General features: G+C 37.4%; 1 protein-coding gene across 2 annotated transcripts in view; it reads right to left on the bottom strand.

Moving 5' to 3' along the window:
• The window catches only part of LOC120516330 (zinc finger CCCH domain-containing protein 6), a 59,619-nt gene that overhangs the window by 2,442 nt on the left and 35,746 nt on the right, over window positions 1-21,431 (bottom strand). For both annotated transcript variants that reach the window (XM_039737927.1, XM_039737928.1), the window contains exons 6-11: window positions 16,868-16,996; window positions 16,665-16,779; window positions 15,346-15,455; window positions 14,310-14,542; window positions 6,902-7,110; window positions 3,197-3,421 (exon numbers count right to left, since the gene is read on the bottom strand). In XM_039737927.1, coding sequence (XP_039593861.1) covers window positions 3,197-3,421; window positions 6,902-7,110; window positions 14,310-14,542; window positions 15,346-15,455; window positions 16,665-16,779; window positions 16,868-16,996 — 1,021 coding nt within the window. The remainder of the gene's footprint in view (window positions 1-3,196; window positions 3,422-6,901; window positions 7,111-14,309; window positions 14,543-15,345; window positions 15,456-16,664; window positions 16,780-16,867; window positions 16,997-21,431) is intronic.

The raw sequence follows: 21,431 nt of genomic DNA, 5'->3' as shown, positions 1-21,431 counted from the left end.
CTGTTGGGACACTTCAAAAAATTCTTGAAAAATTACAAAAAACACTGTTCAAAATGTCCAGTCCTGGTGACAGCTACAGTCATGTCTTCTCCACTTTGTTTCTTTATGCAATAATATAAAGTGTATAGCATGTTATGAGATGACCCAACCTATGATAATTGCAACTATTCCCAGAGCTTAGATAAAGTTGTTAAAAATTAGCTAGCAACAAAATAAACCTTAACAAAATCTATCTTCTTTTATGTTAAAAGAAAAAAAGAAAAGCTTTTCATTAACTGAAATCTGGATAAGAATAATAATTCTTAGTGCTTAATGCCTTAAAAAACATAACTAAGTTTATTTGTAGACAAATTCTGGTCACAGAGATGTGTGTTGATATTGATTATTTCCAGGTATTCCTTTCATTAAAAATTCAGGATGAAATTTGCTCATTTTCTATGAACTACACTATATGTAATCATTTTCTGCTAAAAATGCATCATTTTTGCTTAATAATTCTAATTTAACATTAGATTGGCATATTCTTGTTTGGATTTTTTTCACCACCAAGAACATGGGAATGGCCTTTGATGAACATGAAGAGAGGTACCACCATGACATTGCTCAACTGGAGAGATGTCATAAAGAAAAGTGGAACAATTCTCTGTTAGCAGACATCTACTGGTCATTTCACTGTGGAAAACCTTCAGAGGATTATAAGAGAGGAAAAAAACTTCAGGTCGGGGAACATGCATTGGTACATTTTGTTGCTGCACCTACCACACAGCAAAACAGCATGGCATCATGGTTGGCAACAAACCCCCCACCGAGGGGAAGATAGGACAGCCGTAACTGACACTCCGTTACAATGCAGGTAATGTCCACCATTCAGGACTCCGTGAGTAACCATTTGTTCGACACAAAGTCAAACAAGCAGTAACCAAGGATTCTCAGAAGAGACACAGTACCTTCTGCAAAGATGTCAGGAGCGCCACACACCCCTTTGCAGCGACCTCATGACCCCCCCATGCTCTCTAATTTTTCTACTGACTACATGGGAAAAGTCAAGAGAGACATGCTACCAAGGTAAGTAAACCTCTCAACAAGGTTGACCTAGAATACAAAGGTACCTGGAATAGGGCCTGGAATACAAAGGTATTTCCTCTGCAAGCTGGTCAATGTTTGGGAAGTTGACCTCTTTAGAAATACAACATTCAAAACGATCTCCATATCATTTGTTTACCTGGTGAAAAGCTTAGTGTTTCACCCTTTTTGAGACTGCAGTAAGGGGGCTAGCTAGCAGCCACACACTGAAATTGCCTGGTCATTGGGTAAGCCAGCTCCTCAAAAGAAAAAGCCAAAACAGCTATATAACAGCTATATAACTTAAAAGGGTTGACTTAGGTTGAGTCAATGGCACTTAACTCCTGGAGGTCAGCTGTGGCTGCAGGTTTTTGTTTTAGCCAAATTTCTAATCAGAATCCTTTTATTTACTACTGTAGCAGAATGTTTTTGGGGCTTAGCTTCAGGCAACTTGTTGGTTACGATTCAGACTGTTTAATTGTCTATTTTAGTTTTAAACAGATGCATTAAAGTTCTAATACTGGGATAAGCTTTTCAGTGTGGATACAGTAGAGGAGCAGTGGAACAAGTTTAAAAATGTTTTACATGTAATGCAGGACAGGTACATACCTAAATTTGGAATTAATAGGAAACTTAAAATAAAATAAATAAATAAAAACTCTGCAGTGGGTGAATGAAGTGTTAAAAAAAGAAATTGCAAAGGAAAAACAGTTGTGAAAGACTAATAACTACTAAGTGAATCGTAGGGTGTATGAGAACATGAGAGCAATCATTAAGGATATTAGGAAGGCTAATAGACAGTTAGAGAGAAATATAGCAGATATGGCAAAAGACGACCCAAAGAGATTCTTCCAGTATTTTAGTTGTAAAAGAACAGTCAAGGAGAAGGTGAAGTGCATCAGGAATATTAAAGGAGAAGTAAACAATACAGACAGTGAGACAGCAGATGCTCTAAACGCACACTGTACTGAGGTCTTCACAAGACAGGAAGTCGATAACCTCCAAGTGGAAAATGGGACTACTAAGGAGGTACTGAGTGATACAGAAATTGTACAGGGAGAAATACTGCTCAGATGAAATAGGCTGAAATCAAACAAATCTCCAGGAGCAGATAATATTTACCCTTGGGTTCTTAAGGAGGTTGGCAAATAGATATATAAACCATTGACATATATTTTTAGGACAAAACTGTGCACTGTGAAAGTTCAGAAGGGCTGTAAAATGCCAAATATCATCCAGTTATATAAAAAGGGTGACCGAGTAGATCCATGTAACTATAGTCCAGTAGGCTTAACATGGATCACAGAAAAATGAATAGAAGAAATTATAAAGAACAAGATAGAACCACAAAACATAAAGATAACATTATCAAAATATGAAAAATCTACAATGTGATAAAGATTTGTCTTGGAAGAATCAAAACAATAACAAGCTATATATTTAAATACAAACTTTGATTAACAGCGAAGTGTAGTTTATAATTATGAAATTGGTGTGAATGAAAACTTACAGCTACTGTGAACCTCCAAGACCAGAACTAAGTAACAATGAGCTATATAACATTGATTTTTGGTATCCGGTGGAAACATTTTTTAGATGTGCTCCACATGCAACTAAAAAAAATTTTAAATGTAAATGTGCCCAGGTTTACTCAGGCATTCATATGTTTCAATTAGTAAAAACAAAAGGTCATTTTTACACCAGCATTTCTTCTCTTTCCCAAATCCAAAAGAACAGAACAAGGATTCACTTATGCTATAACAGGTAAGGATGAACAACTGCTAAGAACTTAGCTTTAGGCAACAAAAGTGTGCTTCCAGTTGTTAAATGCATGCCTATGAGCTTATTCAGAACATTACGTATGACAGTTATTTGATGGTACTTTTAAAATTTTGATCATCATATGCATATATGATGATAATAATTCTTACAAGTATTGTGAACATTTAATTACAAATGTCTAAATGTCAGTGCTAAATTACTGTAAAATAATTCTGAGCAACTGCATGTAGTACAGCAAGTTTCTGTCCTCAAAACTAAAATGTCTACTTCAGATGTATAAACTTAAAATTTCATTTTTAAATAACAGCCTTGCATAACAATTTACAATAAATACAATTTTACACAGTTGTACCTTTTTCTTTGTTGACTCTCTTATGCATTCGGTTTTCTTCTTTACGATGCTCATCAGAATGTTGATTTTGACTTAGTCTGATGAAGAGTGCTTTTTGCATGGCTGGAAGAAAATCCGGGACTTGAACTGCAGGCTTCTGGGTACTACTACTGTCAGGTTCACTGACACTCAAATGAGAGTCATTCAAGGTGCTGAATGCCAAAAGGTCCATTTTAAGTGCCTCATCTGTACACAAAAGTCCATTAAGATTAAATTCTCATTAAACTAAAATATCTTAAATTGCAGTCTTCTTACAGTTTTAGCATCTTAATATTGAATAGTAATAAAGTAACCAGAAAAGGTCATTCAGGAAAATAAAAACAAAATATTACATATTCTCAAACATAAAAAAAATCAACTCATGCAACTAAGGACAAGAAATATTTTTATCCTATACACAGATAACAAGTATTTCTGTATACTATGAAAAATATTGTGTGTAAGAATTATGACAATTTTCAGTTTGGTTGTATTATTAGTTATTTCATATAAATAATATAAAAAAGATGTACTCATAACTTTAAAATTGATACTTAATTTAAAATCGGCAAAAAATGCAATCACTTCAATAATTAGTACAGGTTAATAATGTATTTACAAATTAATTTTCAACCCTTAACCTATGCTGGTGGCCAATAATATTGGTCGCCAATATATCTGGCTGATATTTGGTTTCAACATATGCCATCTGTATTGCTTGAATTGGCACTGATATTATAATGCTGAAACTCTGCAAAGCATGTTTGTTATGTTATTTTTTGCACTTTAAAAGATGTCTGTTTGAAAAGCCACTCCATATAAGTGATATGCACAATGAAGCTAAACGAACTGAGTCCTTAACAACATACTAACTAAACAATTCCATATGCTACCATTCACCTACATTCTTTATCCTATGAGTGACAATACAGCAAAGTTTTACAGATACACATTTACTTACGTCCTACGTTATACCTGAAGATACAATTTTTCCATGTTTATTTACATTTTCCTCATTGCCAAAATAGTCACTGCACAGCCTACTCCTAGTTTGCACAAGGTTTCACTCTGTAACTAAGACTGAGCATTTATCCAGTAAAAAAACAGGTGTTTTGCTTTCAAACGACTACGCATTTGTCTCTTTATGCCTCAGTAACTGCTTTACACAGCACATTGAGAGTTTGCAGATAAGCATTTTCCCCTACATGTATTTCAGCGTTTGTTTTCTACTCAAAGTGATGTGCAATGCAGATTGTTATTCAGTCTTATTTTTATTTCGAAAAAGCAGAGGTTTGGCTTTCTAAAGCACAGACACGTGCCTCTGTATTGCACCGAACGCTTGTTGAGAGACAATTTATTTGTCAATAAAGGCAAGCCATCCTGCTGTGTTGTTCTCAGCTTAATAGCACATATTCAAACTGTCAGCCCCTTCTCCCAAAATGTAAACACAAACAGTTATAAATGTTACCCTGGCTCTTAAATGAATCACATTTCATATGCAAATAAGCTCGCCAAAATGTCTACTTGGAATCATCAAATGAATAGTCCTTTCATCATGTGCATCAAAGAGTTCATGTTATACATCCTTACAAAGCATACTGATTTACTTTTACAAAAAAACTGTAATGATAAAAAATATCTTTGTTTTGTTTTCATTGACACCATTTAAATATTACATGGTTATTACCTGCCTTTAACAGTGTGTGAGAAAAGCCACTAAATAGGAATTAATGAATGTGTTGTAATTTAAAAAAATAATATACACAAGTCAAAACGATAGAATTAAGAAAAACTGCTTATGCTTTTGGAGGGCAGGCTAATGTTTTTCAGTGTATCAAATCATTTGCTCAATTCATAAGCAAAAGTGAGATTTGTTGGTTCTCAGTTTTTTATTAATTTCAATTACCATTTTCAATGTCAATAATGTATTCAAATGTTCTTTCTTTTGTAATGGTTTTCAAGTCTAGTTTTTTGTGTATGGGAGTCTGGAAGATATGCAAATTTAAATGTTCTAGTAGCCTATCAAACAGGTATTCTTTCTTTCGGTCATCAGAATATACTACTTCATTTTCTAAATGACACTAGTAAAGCATTAAAAAAAATAAAGAACAGTAAAAATAAAGTTGTATAACCCTATGGTAAGCATGCTCCAGGTTGTGTAACAATAATTACCTAAATAAATGGTACATATTAAATGCAGGTAAATAGATTTCAATTTAATTAATTTCATTAATTCATGGAACTCTCTCTATACTTGAGTTCACTCATTAATCTCCTAAAGTATATATTACTTCATATAATCATCAAATGAGAGTGCATAATATAACAACTTTGTTAGTGAAGTTTATTCTTCATATTTAAATCAGCATGGACTAGATTATTATCTTCATAAAAATCAACACTTACACATTTGTGCTCACAGAACATGTAATTTACACCTGAGAGAATGACAAAAACTAGAAGTCTCTATGCTTTGGGATCACTAAAAATCAGTTACTTAACCTATTTAAATGGTAAATTAAAACATGTTCATGTGAAAACATCACCATTTATAGTTTTACTTTTCATTCAGTTTTCTTTCCAGAAAACCTAACATTTAAACACATCAGCAATATAGGCACAATATGTGCTGGTAATCGGTCAACTTTGCTGCCCACATATCAATATTATCAATCTAAAAAATCCATTTCGGTAGGACCCTCTCTGTAATGGCTTTAAATCTGGCATATTTTAATGGATAAAGGATTATATGCCATACTGATTACAAAACCTCACAAGACTGTAAGAACCTCACACACTTAGTGACAGATCCACCGGATGAGTTTTTATAAATACCATCTAATATATTTAGCATCTGGTGAGGTATTCATTGTTTGCTATTGGTATATTACTGTAACTGGAATCACACTGTGCTGTGGTAGACATGATAATAAACGTGATCTAGTAAAAAAAAAAAATGCTTACATATCTGAAAGAAAATGAGGAAAGTCTGGAATAATTTTAAAAACTAGAAACCACTCTAAGGACAACCATGAAAACACTTTTGCTTCAGGTAGATGCCATAAGTTTCGCTTGTTAGAGGTCATAATAAAACCACCCTCAATCCCTCATCAATTCAATGGCAATCTCCTTGAATACAAAATGGTTTGTTTCAGATTTAAGGCAAATTTTCATACATTATATTTAGCATTAAGCCTAGATTTTTTTATTAACTTTTATTGCAAGAAATTTACACTTGATTTCTTTTACGCACTGCATACTTGATCTAAACTCCGGTTTTCTTTTGTAGTCATAAACTTTCTGTTAAAAATGAGGCAACTCTAAAAATTTGACTTTGTGTAGTTTGTGTATCCCTCTGTCTTCTGATGGCGTCACAACCAAATTAGAATTGATGTAATTTTCTAACTAGTGTCTGAAGCTGGGATGAGCCCTTGCTAAAAGGGTGGGTAAATATTAAGTATTCAGAGGTTTTGCTATTTAATATAATCACTAATACCACAAAAGAAAAATGTTTGTGTAGACCAAATACAGTCAAATAAAATAATGAGGTAAAAACATATCAAATCTTATAATCTGCAAGAAAGAATTATCTTATATGATCAGAAATTTAAGCACTAGCTGCTGAAAAATACAGACGAGGAAGAGGGGAATAATATGACGCACAAACTGGAAGTAGCATAAACTTACCAGGCTGATTCTGTTGAACCAGTTGGCCATGTCCTCCACAGGACTCTCCTTGTTTGGAATGATTGATTGAACCTGGGGATCCAGGTGGAGCAGAAGGCCCATTGGGTCTGGATAAGTCATCTGAACTACTGCCAAACATCTCTTGAGAAGGTGGGACATTTCCTTCAAACTCTGGATCCGGTGGTGATGAACTATTATAGAAGTTTGGCCTATAACAAACCAAAAGCTAGGGTAACAAAATTAAGTTTTTATAGATGACTAAAGAGCACTGTAAATACATAGTGTATATGGATTTATGAACACCATATTCATATCTGACATATTACTGGTAACATGATGCTTACACAAGAAAACGTGAAATTCATCTTCTGAGTTGCATCTAGTAACAGACATTAAAAAGACATAACAGCACTGGGAGAAAAGAATTTCTGGATGATTTGTGTGAATTTTCAAATTGACTATCCTCCCTGATTTAACTGAAATCAAGTTCTGCAAGTAGTGAGTGTACTTGTCATCAATTAACATAATTTCTTGTTTTTCTAACACTGCCCACTGACACACAATTCTCAAAACATCTACAGAAGTCCCAATCACTAATTTTATAGTTAACAAGTCAGCAATTAAAGGAATACTCCACCCAAACATTTTTTTCAGTGGCTTACACCTGTGTTGCTTGTGGCGATGGCTGAGAAAAATTATATTTCTTTGAAAACTGAGATAACATAATTCCTGATACAGTGCACTTGAATGAAGACCAGCTAGATCAACAGCAAACAATATGCTGCATAGTAAGGATAGGCTAGGGTGGAGCTTATTATAATAGGCTGCACATTCAAAAGTTTCAAACTTATTTCAATGTTGAAACAAAAAGGTCTTTACCATGTTACTGTTTCATTTGTCTTATTGAAACAGTGTTTTGCCCTTAACCTAATGTGACCATAAGGGACATACAGTTTTAAACAAGAAATTATGCCAGAGGACTAGTGGGAAAGCTCTTTAGTCCAAAAGGCTGGAAGTAGTACTCTGACTTGCAGGTACTGCTATGATATTTACAGGCAGGTGTTTTACAAATAATCTCAACTGGAATGCCTCAAGAGTAAGCATGTGTTAATATCACCTTCCTTCTGCTATATTTGAATATATTTTTAATTTATTTTTTATTTATTTTTATTCAATTATGTTTTTTTTAAATGGGTATTGTTATTAATCCAGATATGTAACTGAAGTATACTTTCGTTTTTGAAAATTTGCATTTAAATTAACCAGCTGAAGAGCATAAATATGAATAAATAAATAGAAAAGTATATATATTTAGAAGAAACATGCCAGTAACACAGATGAGAATACATTATGGAAAAAATATCAAAATTAAAAGCTAGAAATAGCAATATCAAATGACATACTAAGTATTGATAATGTTAATTATTACATTGCTCAATCTATTGTTATTATACATACTTTTCATGTAAGAAAAATATAAAAGGTACAAATACATAAACATATGTGTTACAGCTTATGAAGACAACGTAGTTGAACCATTGTGTGTGTTTATTTTTTTACAGTGTGAAAATAACCTTATACATATAATGTACATAAACAGCACCTAGGTGCACTAAAATGCATTTTTCTCAGCCTATTACAGTGTAATCTATACTAATAAAAGGCAAAGCCCTCACTGACTGACTGACTGACTGACTGACTCACTGACTCATCACTAATTCTCCAAGTTCCCGTGTGGGTAGAAGGTACACGTAATGGTCATAACTGGAAGGTATTTTTCTCCATTTACTGTAATGGAGTTGAGCTCGAAAGCCGTGAGGGGCGGAGTTTCGTGTGACATCATCACGCCTCCCACGTAATCACGCAGTACGTAGAAAACCAGGAAGAGCTCCAAAAAGCGCTGAAGAAAACATGCATTATATAATTGAGAAGGCAGCGAAACAATAAGAAGCGAAGCGAAAGTGACATATACAACCATATTCATGAGTGCTGCTACTTCGGAAAGAAAGCAAGGTGTAAACCTAAACTTTAAATTAAGTTCATAGACAGGCTGCCGCTGGCGTTTCTCATGACCACGGGTAATGCGGGATACAAGTTTAATGAGAGGACGCAGGATATAAACGAGAGTTTTGATCACCTTGTAACTAAGTTAAAATTGCAGGTGAAGGGGTGTGCTTATGCAAATTCCGAGACTGTGTTTGTGGGGATTGACAGTTAAGGGTGGGGAGTCACGCCATCATCTCCCTCCCATTTACCTAATTTCGCCTGAGCTGAGCTCCAGGCTAACGCCGTCTTTCGAAGCAACTTCGTCACACTACCACCAAATACTCACAGAAAAATCCACAAGTTAATACACACACTGTCTCTAGAGTTTCTACACACTGAATCCTCCAGGCACTACTTACAAAAGGTTACATTGACAATCATGTTACGTTATTTTTAAAATCTTTCCTTTTCTTAGCACAAGCACAGCTGAGAAGCTTCGATGCATGTGCTCCATAATGCGTTCAAAAATAATGCATTTAATCACACTTTGCATTACAAGCAAAGGGGAACTTTTGTCAATGCATGATTTCCTGGTACACGATTACTTTGATCAGCGCATCCCTATTCTTTTTACCACCTTGGTTTGAGAAGAAGTATGAAAAATATAAGGTTAACACAGAAAAACAGATCACCAATTCAAGCTTTATGAATAATCGAATCGCCATCAATAATTGTTTTGGTAAAGCCATACTCAGTGTAATCCTCCTTCCATTTTATAATTTTTCCCGCCACTAGCCATGATTAAATGATCAGTAAAAAAGTAAGAGCGCGAGGGTGACTTATTTAGGCAGGCATATATATGACAGCAACACTCATGACAATGTCAATCATGTTACCTTATTATTAAAATGTTTCCTTTTCTTATTCATTACTTGTTTAACACACTACTTCTCCGCTGCGAGGCGCGGGTATTTTGATATATATATATATATATATATATATATATATATATATATATATGAATGACTAATGACCTGCAAAGAGCGCTGAGACTTTTGATATCGTGAACGTGTCTGCAAAAACTGGGGCCTCCTCCCCAGCAAAAGTCGAGCAGCCGCGCTACAAGCATAGCTGTGCCGGCCTTTGAGACGCTGACTGCGCTTCTGCCTTAAGTCAAAGTGAGCACTTTTAATTTTTTTCATCCTCCCCCTGAGCTATAGCCCAGACAAGTGCAAACACATGACCCCTTTTCTACACCGTGGCAAACTAATATTAAGGCGATTCGCACCTTCTTTTCAACGTATATGATTATGAGGTCGTCAGCTTAGATTATGAAGACACGCACACAAGTGGAGGACCAACAGTGCCATCACAGCCGATTAATGGCAGGGACGTCTCACCAGTCTACACAAGACCCACCGCGACTGTCCCCAAAAGGCGATCATAACGTCAGCGAACACATCTCTATACTATATAAAAGAAAAGGCAACTTTCCTTTCTTTACACCTTTTTTCCTTTTATCCCAAACCAAAGCCTCTCTCTCTTAACACTGCAGAGGACACAAAACTAATTTTCTTTAATTGCTGGTAATGCCGGTAAGGCACATTACCAGAGGCAGAAATTTTAACGTTCACATAGAAAATGTAATTTCTATACCACAGTCATCGTGTAGCGCCTTTCAAAAGGGATCTACTACCGAGAGATGATCCATATACATTTTAGCTGCTGTTAGTACTACTTACATGTTGTGATAGATAGATAGATAGATAGATAGATAGATAGATAGATAGATAGATACTTTATTAATCCCAAGGGGAAATTCACATAATCCAGCTGCAGTATACTGATACAAAGAAACAATATTAAATTAAATAGTAATAAAAATGAAAAAAAAAATAAAAATAAAAAAGCAGACAATAAATGAGTAATGTTAGCATTTACTCCCCCGGGTGGAATTGAAGAGTCGCATAGTGTGGGGGAGGAACGATCTCCTCAGTCTGTCAGTGGAGCAGGACAGTGACAAAAGTCTGTCACTGAAGCTACTTCTCTGCCTCGAGATGACACTGTTCAGTGGAAGCAGTGGATTATTCATAATTGACAGGAGTTTGCTTAAAGCCCGTCGCTCTGCCACAGATGTTAAACTGTCCAACTTTACTCCTACAATAGAGACTGCCTTCTTAACAAGTTTGTTCAGACGTGAGGCGTCTTTCATCTTTATGCTGCCTCCCCAGCACACCACCGCGTAGAAGAGGGTACTCGCCTCAACCGTCTGGTAGAACATCTGCAGCATCTTACTGCAGATGTTGAAGGATGCCAACCTTCTCAGAAAGTATAGTCTGCTCTGACCTTTCTTACATAGAGCATCAGTATTGGCAGTCCAGTCCAATTTGTCATCCAGCTGCACTCCCAGATATTTATAGGTCAGCAACCTCTGCACACAGTCACCTCTGATGATCACAGGGTCCATGAGGGGCCTGGGCCTCCTAAAATCCACCACCAGCTCCTTGGTTTTGCTGGTGTTAAGATGCAAGTGGTTTGAGTCGCACCATTTAACAAAGTCTTTGATTAGCCTCCTGTACTCCTCCTCCTGCCCACTCCTGATGCAGCCCACAATAGCAGTGTCATCAGCGAACTTTTGCACGTGGCAGGACTCAGAGTCACATTGGAAGTCTGATGTATATAGATTGAACAGGACCGGAGAAAGTACAGTCCTCTGCGGTATTGCTAAACACAATGTCAGACCTGCAGTTCCCAAGACGCACATATTGAGGTCTGTCTGTAAGATAGTCCACAATCCATGCCACCAGGTGTGAGTCTACTCCCATCTCAGTCAGCTTGTCCCTAAGGAGCAGAGGTTGTATTGTGTTGAAGGCGCTAGAGAAGTCCAAAAACATAATTCTTACAGCACCACTGCCTCTGTCCAGGTGGGAGAGGGATTGGTGTAGCATATAGATGATGGAATCCTCTGCTCCCACCTTCTCCTGGTATGTGAACTGCAGAGGGTCGAAGGCGTGGCGGACCTGTGGCCTCAGGTGGTGAAGCAGCAACCGCTCCATGGTCTTCATCAGATGTGACGTCAGAGCAACAGGCCGGAAGTCATTCAGCTCACTAGGACGTGATACCTTTGGGACAGGGGTGATACAAGATGTTTTCCAAAGCCTTGGGACTCTCCCCTGTTCCAGGCTCAGGTTGAAGATACGCTATAGAGGACTCCCCAGTTCCAATGCACAGGCCTTCAGCAGTCGTAGCGATACACCATCTGGACCCGCTGCTTTGCTGGCACGAAGTCTTTTCAGCTCTCTGCTCTGGGTAGTGTTTTGAAATGAAATTTTCCTCCGATCAGTCGTAGGAACGCGCTTTATTCCGACTGTAACATTTTTGTAGCTCTGATGTGTGCATCAATGTAATCGATGTACCAGGAAATTATGCATTGACAAAAGTTCCCCTTTGCTTGGAATTGAAAGTGTGATTAAATGCGTTATTTTTGAACGCGTTATGGAGTACATGCATCGAAGCTTCTCAGCTGTGCTTGTGCTAAGAAAAGCAAACATTTTAAAAATAACGTTACATGATTCTGCGTTAACCGCATGTTTTTTCATACGCCTCAAACCAAGGGGATGCGAGGGTAAAATGAATCGGGAAGCGCGCATACATACTCAGTGCATCCCCTCTTGGGAATCGAACCTCGGATGTCGGCGCTAGAGGCAAAGCCTCTACAATTGTGCCACGGCGTGTGGCTTGTCTATTTGAGAGTATGTAGATCGGGTATATATATATATATATATATATATATATATATATATATATATATATATATATATATATATATATATATATATATATATATATATATATATACACACACACATATACCCGCGTATCGCAGCGAGAAGTAGTGTGTTAAAGAAGTTATGAAAAAGAAAAGGGAACATTTTAAAAATAACGTAACATGATTGTCAATATACAGTAATTGTTTTGTGAGTGTTATGGAGTGTTGCTGTCATCAAGGATTTGGTTATCATTATTTCTTTTAATCAGGTTCGTATTTGTAGGATGTGTTGTGTTCAAGTTACATTCCGTGTTTGTCAATCGTTGTAAAGATAACAGGTTTCATTCATCGATTCGTTTCTTACTGCATCAATAAACAGCTCGCTTCTTCTTTATCTGAGACCTGACACACTGCATGCACAGGTTTTTTACACTGTCTTCCTTTAGCGGGACATTAATTTTTTCCACCGTGTGCTTTGTTTCCGCAGTAGCTGCACTTATGAATATGCTTGTATGTATCAGACGCTTCATATTTTTTTGCTGCCTTCTCAATGGTGTAATTCGGTTTTTGTTCAGCACTCTTTGGAACTATTGCTTTTTGTCTGCGCACTGCGTCAGTTCACGCGAGCCGCTCGGTGTACATGCATCGAAGTTTCCCAGCTGTGCTGGTGCCATGTCGTGCTATGTCCATGGCTGTATCTAATGTTAGCTAAGACCCGGCACTTAAAACTTTCTCTCGCAGTTTTGCTGAGTTTGTGCCAAACACCACCCTGACCATCTCATCTTCCTCTGCATAAGCACAGTCCTTCACCCGTGAATATTTAGCGGCAGTGTTTCTATTGGATTGCCGCTGATGGATGGCCTTATATGGGCAGGCACTAAATTACAAATGCCAGCGGCAGCCTGTCTATGAACTTAATTTAAACTTTAGGTTTAAACTTTAGGTGCTTTGTTTCCGAAGTAAAAGCACACATGAATATGGTTGTATATGTCACTCGCTCGCTTCTTATTGTTTCGCTGCCTTCTCAATTATATAATGCATGTTTTCTTCAGCGCTTTTTGGAGCTCTTCCTGGTTTTCTACGCATACTGCGTGATTACGTGGGAGGCGTGATGATGTCACACGAAACTCCGCCCCCCACGGCTTTCGAGCTCAACTACATTACAGTAAATGGAGAAAAATAGCTTCCAGTTATGACCATTACGCATAGAATTTCGAAATGAAACCTGACCAACTTTTGTAAGGAAGCTGTAAGGAATGAACCTGAACATTAGATTCACTCAAAAGTATAACAAATGACAGCAGAAGTGGTGCAAAGATGCAGGTCATTCCTTCTTATTACCTTTTAAACAGAAGAATTTAGTTAACAACCTGCACACAATGCCAACCTACTGTATACGCTGGTGTACCCAAGAATGATCACTTCATATTATTAAAGAACAGTGGGTGCCAACCATGAAATACAGGTTTGACCTCTCATCAAGACTCAAAAGCAGATGTTAAGAAATTTGTTTTACTATCTAGTTCATCACATCATATAAAAGTAATTCAAAAATGAATCTCCTAGAATTTCATATCTGTTCAGGCTATATCCTCATTTTTATTTTATTAACACTATTTAATATTGATATATGAAAATGTATTGGATAAATACCTCAATCCAATTTTATGAACCAGATCTCCAGTGGGTTGCACAACAATTTCAAAAAGTGAAGGGATTTTTTTAGGAACACCGTGACAGGGACTGCCTTCCTGTGGATTACTTAAAGAACCTGGTGTTGGTAGAAGACCAACTCCTGGTGGAGGCTTTGGAAGAGGGGCGATGCCCTGTTTCCGAAGATCTTCCAACTCCTTTTCATCTTCGTTTACATCATCAGTATTTAAAACCTATATAAAAAAAAAATAAAGCAAAAGCAACAAACAATAAATTGTGATTCAATATTTCTCTAAGATTTAGAATAATAATAAAAAGTGATGAAAAATGATATTGTAATTGAAAATACTATTATCTATTAACTGCTGGCTTTACTTTCTGTAATTTCAATAAATCTAGATACTGTTTGGATCACCTGTAATGTTTTAAACAAAGGCTTCAAGGGAAGACAGATATGGAGACTTGTTATTTATTAACGACATGCAAAAAAGAACCCTGTCAATGCAAAAGCAATCTGCTTTTGACAGGTATGTTTGGGACTGAGGCACTCATCTATACATCATGACAGTGTAATGACTGAATATACCTGAATTTGCAAAAGACATGATAATCATTTAGCATATGTTATATAAAGATGTGCAGCTTTTAGCTCTACCTGAATTTAAAATGCAGAATCAAAAGTATTATAAAAATTTCAGACATGCTTTTGCTGTCAGTTGTAACTCTTTTCAAGTTCTTAGCTTAGACCAGAATTTCAAATTCAGTTTCTATCGAGCTGTTCTGCTGTCACACTTTTCAAAATTCAGATAAAAAATGCTTTTGCATATGCTATAAAGAGCTTTACTAATTACTGAATCCTTCATTTGCAATCTTAAACTGCATTTCATTTTACCTTCTCATGTTTCTATGCACTAAAATTAGTACAATGTAAAAACATTTACAAGACCGTAAAGATTAGTAATTGCCATTAACTTATCTTTTTAAAATTTTTTTAAAAAATGACCTTAATAAATGTCAGAATAAATAGCTTACTAACCTTCTCTAACAGCTCTCTAGTGACATCAGTCAGAGGTTCATGGGAAAATTTGCAATTGTCTCCTTGATAGCATTTTGTGCCCGTATGAAAGAATTTACAAGGATACTCATGTAGATATAAATGTTAAGGAAAAACAAGTAAAATACAAGCATTAAGATATATGCAGAGTGTCAATATGAAAAAAAAATATATTAAAGGAATACTCCATCCTAAAATGATTTTTTCAAATTGTTACCTACCCCATTGTAGTATGTAGTGGTCAAGAAAAATGTTTTAATTTCATGTTTTGAGGAAAAATTAACAATATTCAAACTCAGTGAAGTTGATAAAGGATTGAGGTTGGTCAAGTGCCAAACAAAGTGGGAAAAAAGTCCACAAAAAAAAAATTGTCATGTAACTCATGTTGCATAATACACATGCTAAACATCCATTTCTATGGTTAAAATCTGCAAAAAGTATACATTTTTTGCTACAGAATTATAAACTTACTGAGCACATCACTTCAAATGTCAAAAGAAACCGGTCTTTCATTCAAATACACAGCATTGTGGGCATGAGATCTTCCTTATTGAAATTGAATGCAGAGCTATTAGGAAGTAATCATTAATAATGTTTTAGCAAAAAATGTAAACATTTTGCAACTTTTGACCATACAAATGGATATTGGACATGTGGATTATGTAACATGAATTAAGTAAGAATTTTTTTCTTTTTCCCCACTTTGTTTGACACTGTCCTTTGTTGATCCCCTATTGATGCCATCGAGTTTGAATATTCAAGATTTAATTTCTCCAAGAAAATATTAGATTAAAAATTTTCCTCAGTCACCACCACAAACTACATGGGGTAAGTTACATTAAAAATTTTTTGGGTGAAGTACTCCTTTAGAAAATATTATTGCTTTTAAAAGATACAACAATTAAAAGTAAATGTCTAAACATGAAGAACAAACTTGTTGGAGTAATACCCTAAACTTTTCTTTGGTTCTGTCTTTGAAGCAATTAGAATTAAATCAATGTAGAACTAAACCTAAGTCTGATCTGAAGGCAAAGATACTTTGAATCTTAACCATCTTAAAAAAAAATAGACTAAACCAATACAGAGCTAAAATTAGCCTTAGATTAAAAGACCTCAGGAACCTTAACAACTTAAACATGATGTACACAGTTAAGTTTCTACTTCTGAAAACATGGACACTTCATTAAAACAAAAAGCTTGCAAATAATAAAGTTCACAGAAAGGTAAAAAAAAACAAGACGAACATTTAACTTTTTTGTTTTTATAAAAATACAACTTTTCAACAAAATGTTAAAGGATATTGTGCATGTAAATGCAATTTTCACCTTTACTGCAAAAGCCCTGAACATAGTACTTGCAGATCTCATTTTTCTTCTTGAGTGTAACTTGTTCATGTTCAAATTTACACTGATCACCCTATTAAAATAAAATTAGACAAGACAGTCATAAAGTGCTACTATTATGACACAATAATGAAAAGTCTGAAAGTGACAAGCTTTGATACCTTAATACAACATCCCACCAGAAAGTACTTGCAGATATATCGACCTTCATGCTCCACTGTGTGCTGGTTAATGAATTCTTGCGTCATGACTATCCTCTTTTTTGGGGGATTAACAGATCCTTTACCATCCTGTGAAAATAGAATATACTTCATAAAATACCATATTTTCCAGGTACAAATATGACTAAAAGCCAAATGATTAGTTGAGTGAAAGCAATTTAAGCATAATGCACTAGATTAATGCTTCAAAATATACATACAGTATTTTTGCTTTATTTTATCAAGAAAGCTGTCATGAGCTAACAAATAAAAATAACTTAAAATAAGAATGAACTAGTTTTTATTGGATTCATTGGTTCAACATAAATAAATGTTCTATTTTATTTACCATATTCTATTACTATACAATTGAAGTAATCTATACTAATAAAAGGCAAAGCCCTCACTCACTCACTCACTCACTCACTCATCACTAATTCTCCAACTTCCCGTGTGGGTGGAAGGCTGAAATTTGGCAGGTTCATTCCTTACAGCTTCCTTACAAAAGTTGGGCAGGTTTTATATCGAAATTCTACGTGTAATGGTCATAACTGGAAGCAGATTTTCTCCATTTACTGTAATGGAGATGAGCTTCAACGCCGTGGGGGCGGAGTTTCGTGTGACATCATCACGCCTCCCACGTAATCACGCAGTACATAGAAAACCAGGAAGACCTAAAAAAAAGCGCTGAAGAAAACATGCATTATATAATTGAGAAGGCAGAGAAACAAAAAGAAGCGAGCGAGTGACATATACAACCATATTCATGACTTCTGCTACTTCGGAAACAACGCACGATGTAAACCTACACTTTAAATTAAGTTCATAGACAGGCTGCCGCTGGCGTTTGTAATTTAGTGCCTGCCCATATAAGGCCGTCCGTCAGCGGCAATCCAATAGCAAACTCCCACTAAATATTCACGGGTTAAGGACTGTGCTTATGCAGAGGAAGATGAGATGGTCAGGGTGGTGTTTGGTACAAACTCAGCGAAACTGCGAGAGAAAGTTTTAAGTGCCAGGACTAAGGTAACATTAAATACAGCCATGGACATAGCACGAGATGGCACCAGCACAGCTGGGAAACTTCGATGCATGTACACCGAGCGGCTCACGTGAACTGGCGCAGTGCACAGATAAAAGCAACAGTTCCAAAGAGCTGAACAAAACCGAATTACACAATTGAAAAGGCAGCAAAAATATGAAGCGTCTGATACATACAAGCATATTCATAAATCCAAAACAAAGCACACGTTGGAAAAAGTCAATGTCCCGCTAAAGGAAGACAGTGTAAAAAACCGTGCATGCAGTGTGTCAGGTCTCAGATAAAGAAGAAGACGAGCTGTTTATTGATGCAGTAAGAAACGAATCGATGAATGAAACCTGTCATCTTTACAACGATTGACAAACACGGAATGTAACTTGAACACAACACATCCTACAAATACGAACCTGATTGAAAGAAATAATGATAATCAAATCCTTGATGACAGCAACACTCAGTAACACTCACAAAACAAATACTGTATATTGACAGTCATGTTACGTTATTTTTAAAATGTTCCCTTTTCTTTTCTAGCTTTTTAACACACTACTTCTCCGCTGCGATACGCTGGTATATATATATATGTATATATATATATATATAACCCGATCTACATACTCGAATAATGGATACTTTATTAGCCATCAATGATTGTTTTGGTAAAGCCATACTCAGTGTATTCATTAGATGAGCGGTAAAAAGTAAGAGCGAGGGGAGGATGACTTATTGAGGCATGCAGGCTGTAGTGCGCGTCAACTCTATCTGAATTGCGCGATCACATTTGAAAAAATATATCTTTTCAAGTTCTATTTAGTCCATATGTGTCAAACTCAAGGGCCGCGGGCCACATCCGCCCGGCGTGTAATTATATCCGCCCGAGATCATTTTATATACTGTATTATTGTTATTAAAGCCGGGTATATGAAGCGCTGGTAACACAATAAACTACAGATCCCATAATGCAGCGCTTCAGCTGCCTTGCCGAACACTTACCGCGTTAATCAAGTCTACCTTATGATGCTGCAAGTTATTGCGAAGCTAGCTCACACGATGCTGAAGAGAAAAGTTGATTCTGAAAATAGAGCCTTTAAAACCGATGGGAGGCTGAGTATATGTTTACTGAACCCGTGTGTCTCATTTGTGGAGCTAATGTGGCTGTAATTACAGAATTTAATCTAAGACGGCACTATGAGACAAAACATCAGGGTAACCTGAATGCAATGCAGAAGATACAGAAAGCAGAATAATTAAATAAGAATCTGACACTTCAGCGGGCGTTTTACCCGTGCACAATCACAAAGTGATTTCAAGTGAAGCTGCTTTTATGGGAGACACAAATGCACCAGTGCAATTTGCCCCACTTTCCCTGTTGCCAAGTAATGTTAAACCAAGTCGTCACTACGGTGTTCCCAAATACACACTTTGCTGATAAACTGAGCGCACTGAGTTTGCACGGCGCTTTGGTGACTTTGAAGAACAAAAAAAGTCCGTCTACATGCGGCTCGAACCTTGTGCATGTTTGGTAGCACATATCTGTGTGAGAAGCTCTTCTCAGTGATAAAGACTAACAAAACAGCACACAGGAGTCGCCTCACTGATGAGCACCTGCAATCCATCCTGAGAATCTCCACAACACAGAACCTCACACCAAACATAAACGAACCTGTGGCCAAAAAAAGATGCCAGGCGTCCAGCTCTAAAATGACATATGAGCAAAGACAACTGAATGATTTGATTTGTTATTGCTGAAAGGAACACATTTTATTTATATTTCTAGGTTTTGTTATGCAGCATGTTCATATTTGAATTTGTATAATTTTGACAGGATATATTTTTATGGAGAGCAAAATCTTTTGGGATATTTAAAATCTAAGTTTTTTTTTATATAAAATTACATAAGAGTAAAGAAATTTGAATGTTTGTTCTTTTAACGTTTACTTTATTTCTAACTTGTATAATTTAGACAGGATATATTTTTATGGAGAGCAAAATATTATAAGTTGTTTAAGGTTTGAGTTGATTTATTCACGAATAATATTCCTGTCTGTTTTTACCATTCCTACCAAAGATATTTCTGTCGACTAAATAAAAATTCCTTCTATTTAAAATTTAAATAGAACTTGAACAAATACGATAGTTCATAATATCCACGCAGACTTGCACGTAAGAGCGGGAGTTATCCGTTTTAACAAGCACCGTATTGCACTGATACGAAATAGCTGTGTGTGTATATATGTAGATATGTATGTATATGTTGTGGAAGACTGCCGGCTTCCGAGGCCGGTCCGCACCCCCAGGCCGACAGGAGGAGCTCTCCAGACAGCGGGATCGTGCTCGAGGTCCAGCAGGGCCTTATGGACTCTGTGGTGTTTATTCACAGCCCTGCTGGATACCTTGGGCGCCACCAGGAGTCGCTGTGGGGGACTTATGGGCTCCGTTGTGCCTTATGACCGGGAGTACGTCACGGTCATGTGACAGGAAGGTATGGCGTGCTCGGGTTGAAGTAATGGACTGATTGCCCTGACCCGGAAGGAGTAGGGAACTGTGGACTCCTGGGACAGGAACACCTCGGTCAGGGGCTATAAAAGGACGCTGCCTCAGTCCAGACACTGAGCTGTGCTGGGTGGGAGAGGAGCAAAGTGTCTGGGCGAGGAGGAGAGGTTGTTGTGCGTGTGATAAAGAGAATTGTGTGGATAGTGATTTAATGAGTAGTGTGGAAGGTGCTTGGTGCACTGAGAAAATAATAAAAAGGTCGTGGACTATTACCTGGTGTCAGGAGTCGTACCTGAGGGTTCAAGGGTGCACTACTGCCCCCTACTGCCACACTGGCGTGGTCGGCAGGATTCTCTGGCGTCTGTTGGCAGGGGACCTGCGCTAAAAATAAATTTTGTGTGGGCAGACAACCCTCGGTGGGTTCCACATCTTTTTACGGAGGTGCAAACACCACCCGCTACAGAGGAACCTACAACTGTGAGCGTTGGTCCGATCCGGAGTAATGGGGAAAAAGACCGGGAAAAAGAAGGTCAGTCACATCTGGCTGCAGGGCCTGGCAGACGCGAGAGTCCTGGACCTACCTGACGGGGCGAGGAAGACAGAGCTGATACGGGCCAAACAAGCCCGGCCGCGAAAGACCCGGGACACGGACAACTGCCGAGCGCATCATACTCCCTAGACGGTCCGGGGGTGCCGCATTCCATTGCGGAGGCGGCTGCAGGTAAACCGCCCGGCGTCCGTCTTTTATCATGTTTGCAGGCGCCCGCCGAAACTTGCAGCGGTGCCGCAACTGACTACCTCGTGCTTCGGCAAAATGGCCGCGGCTCCCAGAAGGCAAGTCGCGGTGAAAGGCGGCTAGAGACAGCCGCGGTTGGGGACAACAGACTGGTCACCCGCGGGGGGTGTCGGGACGGTGGAGGAAACCCGGAGTCCGCCGACAAGGCCGGTCGTCCCCTAACGGGTCCGAGCCTCCTCGAAGGGGAGGAAAGG

This window comes from Polypterus senegalus, chromosome 16, assembly GCF_016835505.1.
Source record: "Polypterus senegalus isolate Bchr_013 chromosome 16, ASM1683550v1, whole genome shotgun sequence".
In the NCBI taxonomy this organism is placed as follows: Eukaryota; Metazoa; Chordata; class Cladistia; order Polypteriformes; family Polypteridae; genus Polypterus; species Polypterus senegalus.
The sequence above is the reverse complement of the archived record's forward strand: the minus strand, read 5'-3'. Positions and strand labels throughout refer to the sequence as shown.